At 74.7% G+C, this 368-nt stretch overlaps 1 protein-coding gene across 1 annotated transcript in view; it reads right to left on the bottom strand.

Annotated features, from left to right (window-relative positions):
• The window catches only part of TTC34 (tetratricopeptide repeat domain 34), a 12,069-nt gene extending 11,891 nt beyond the window's left edge, over nucleotides 1-178 (bottom strand). The window contains exon 1 of the mRNA XM_011385765.1: nucleotides 98-178. Within this exon, the coding sequence (XP_011384067.1) occupies nucleotides 98-178 (81 nt within the window). The remainder of the gene's footprint in view (nucleotides 1-97) is intronic.
• Nucleotides 179-368: the final 190 nt, after the last annotated feature.

The raw sequence follows: 368 nt of genomic DNA, 5'->3' as shown, positions 1-368 counted from the left end.
AGCCGCTCCCGCCTGGGTTATTCCATCTGTGAGAGGAGGAAGCGCCGCGGGCGCCACGCCGCGCCCAGCGCGGGACTAGCGCTTACCCTTCCTGCACCGCGGCGCTGTCCCTCTCCGCGGCCTGGCTCCGGCGGCCCCTCGCGCCCCTGGCTCCCGGGTCCGGCCTCCGCTGCAGCATCCTGCGGCCCTCCTCCCGCAGCACGGTCAGCAGCAGCCCCCGCTGGTTCCAGGGCACGTAGGCCTTGGCGACCAGCAGAGCCTCATCCGGCCGCAGCCGGCAGGCGGTGACATAGTCCAGCGCGCCCAGGAACGCGCTGCCGGCCAGCACCCGCAGCAGCCCGCGGCCGCACAGTGCACGCACACAGCCG

This window comes from Pteropus vampyrus, unplaced genomic scaffold (genome assembly GCF_000151845.1).
Source record: "Pteropus vampyrus isolate Shadow unplaced genomic scaffold, Pvam_2.0 Scaffold783, whole genome shotgun sequence".
NCBI lineage: Eukaryota > Metazoa > Chordata > Mammalia > Chiroptera > Pteropodidae > Pteropus > Pteropus vampyrus.
This window is presented reverse-complemented; position numbering and strand designations above follow the sequence as displayed.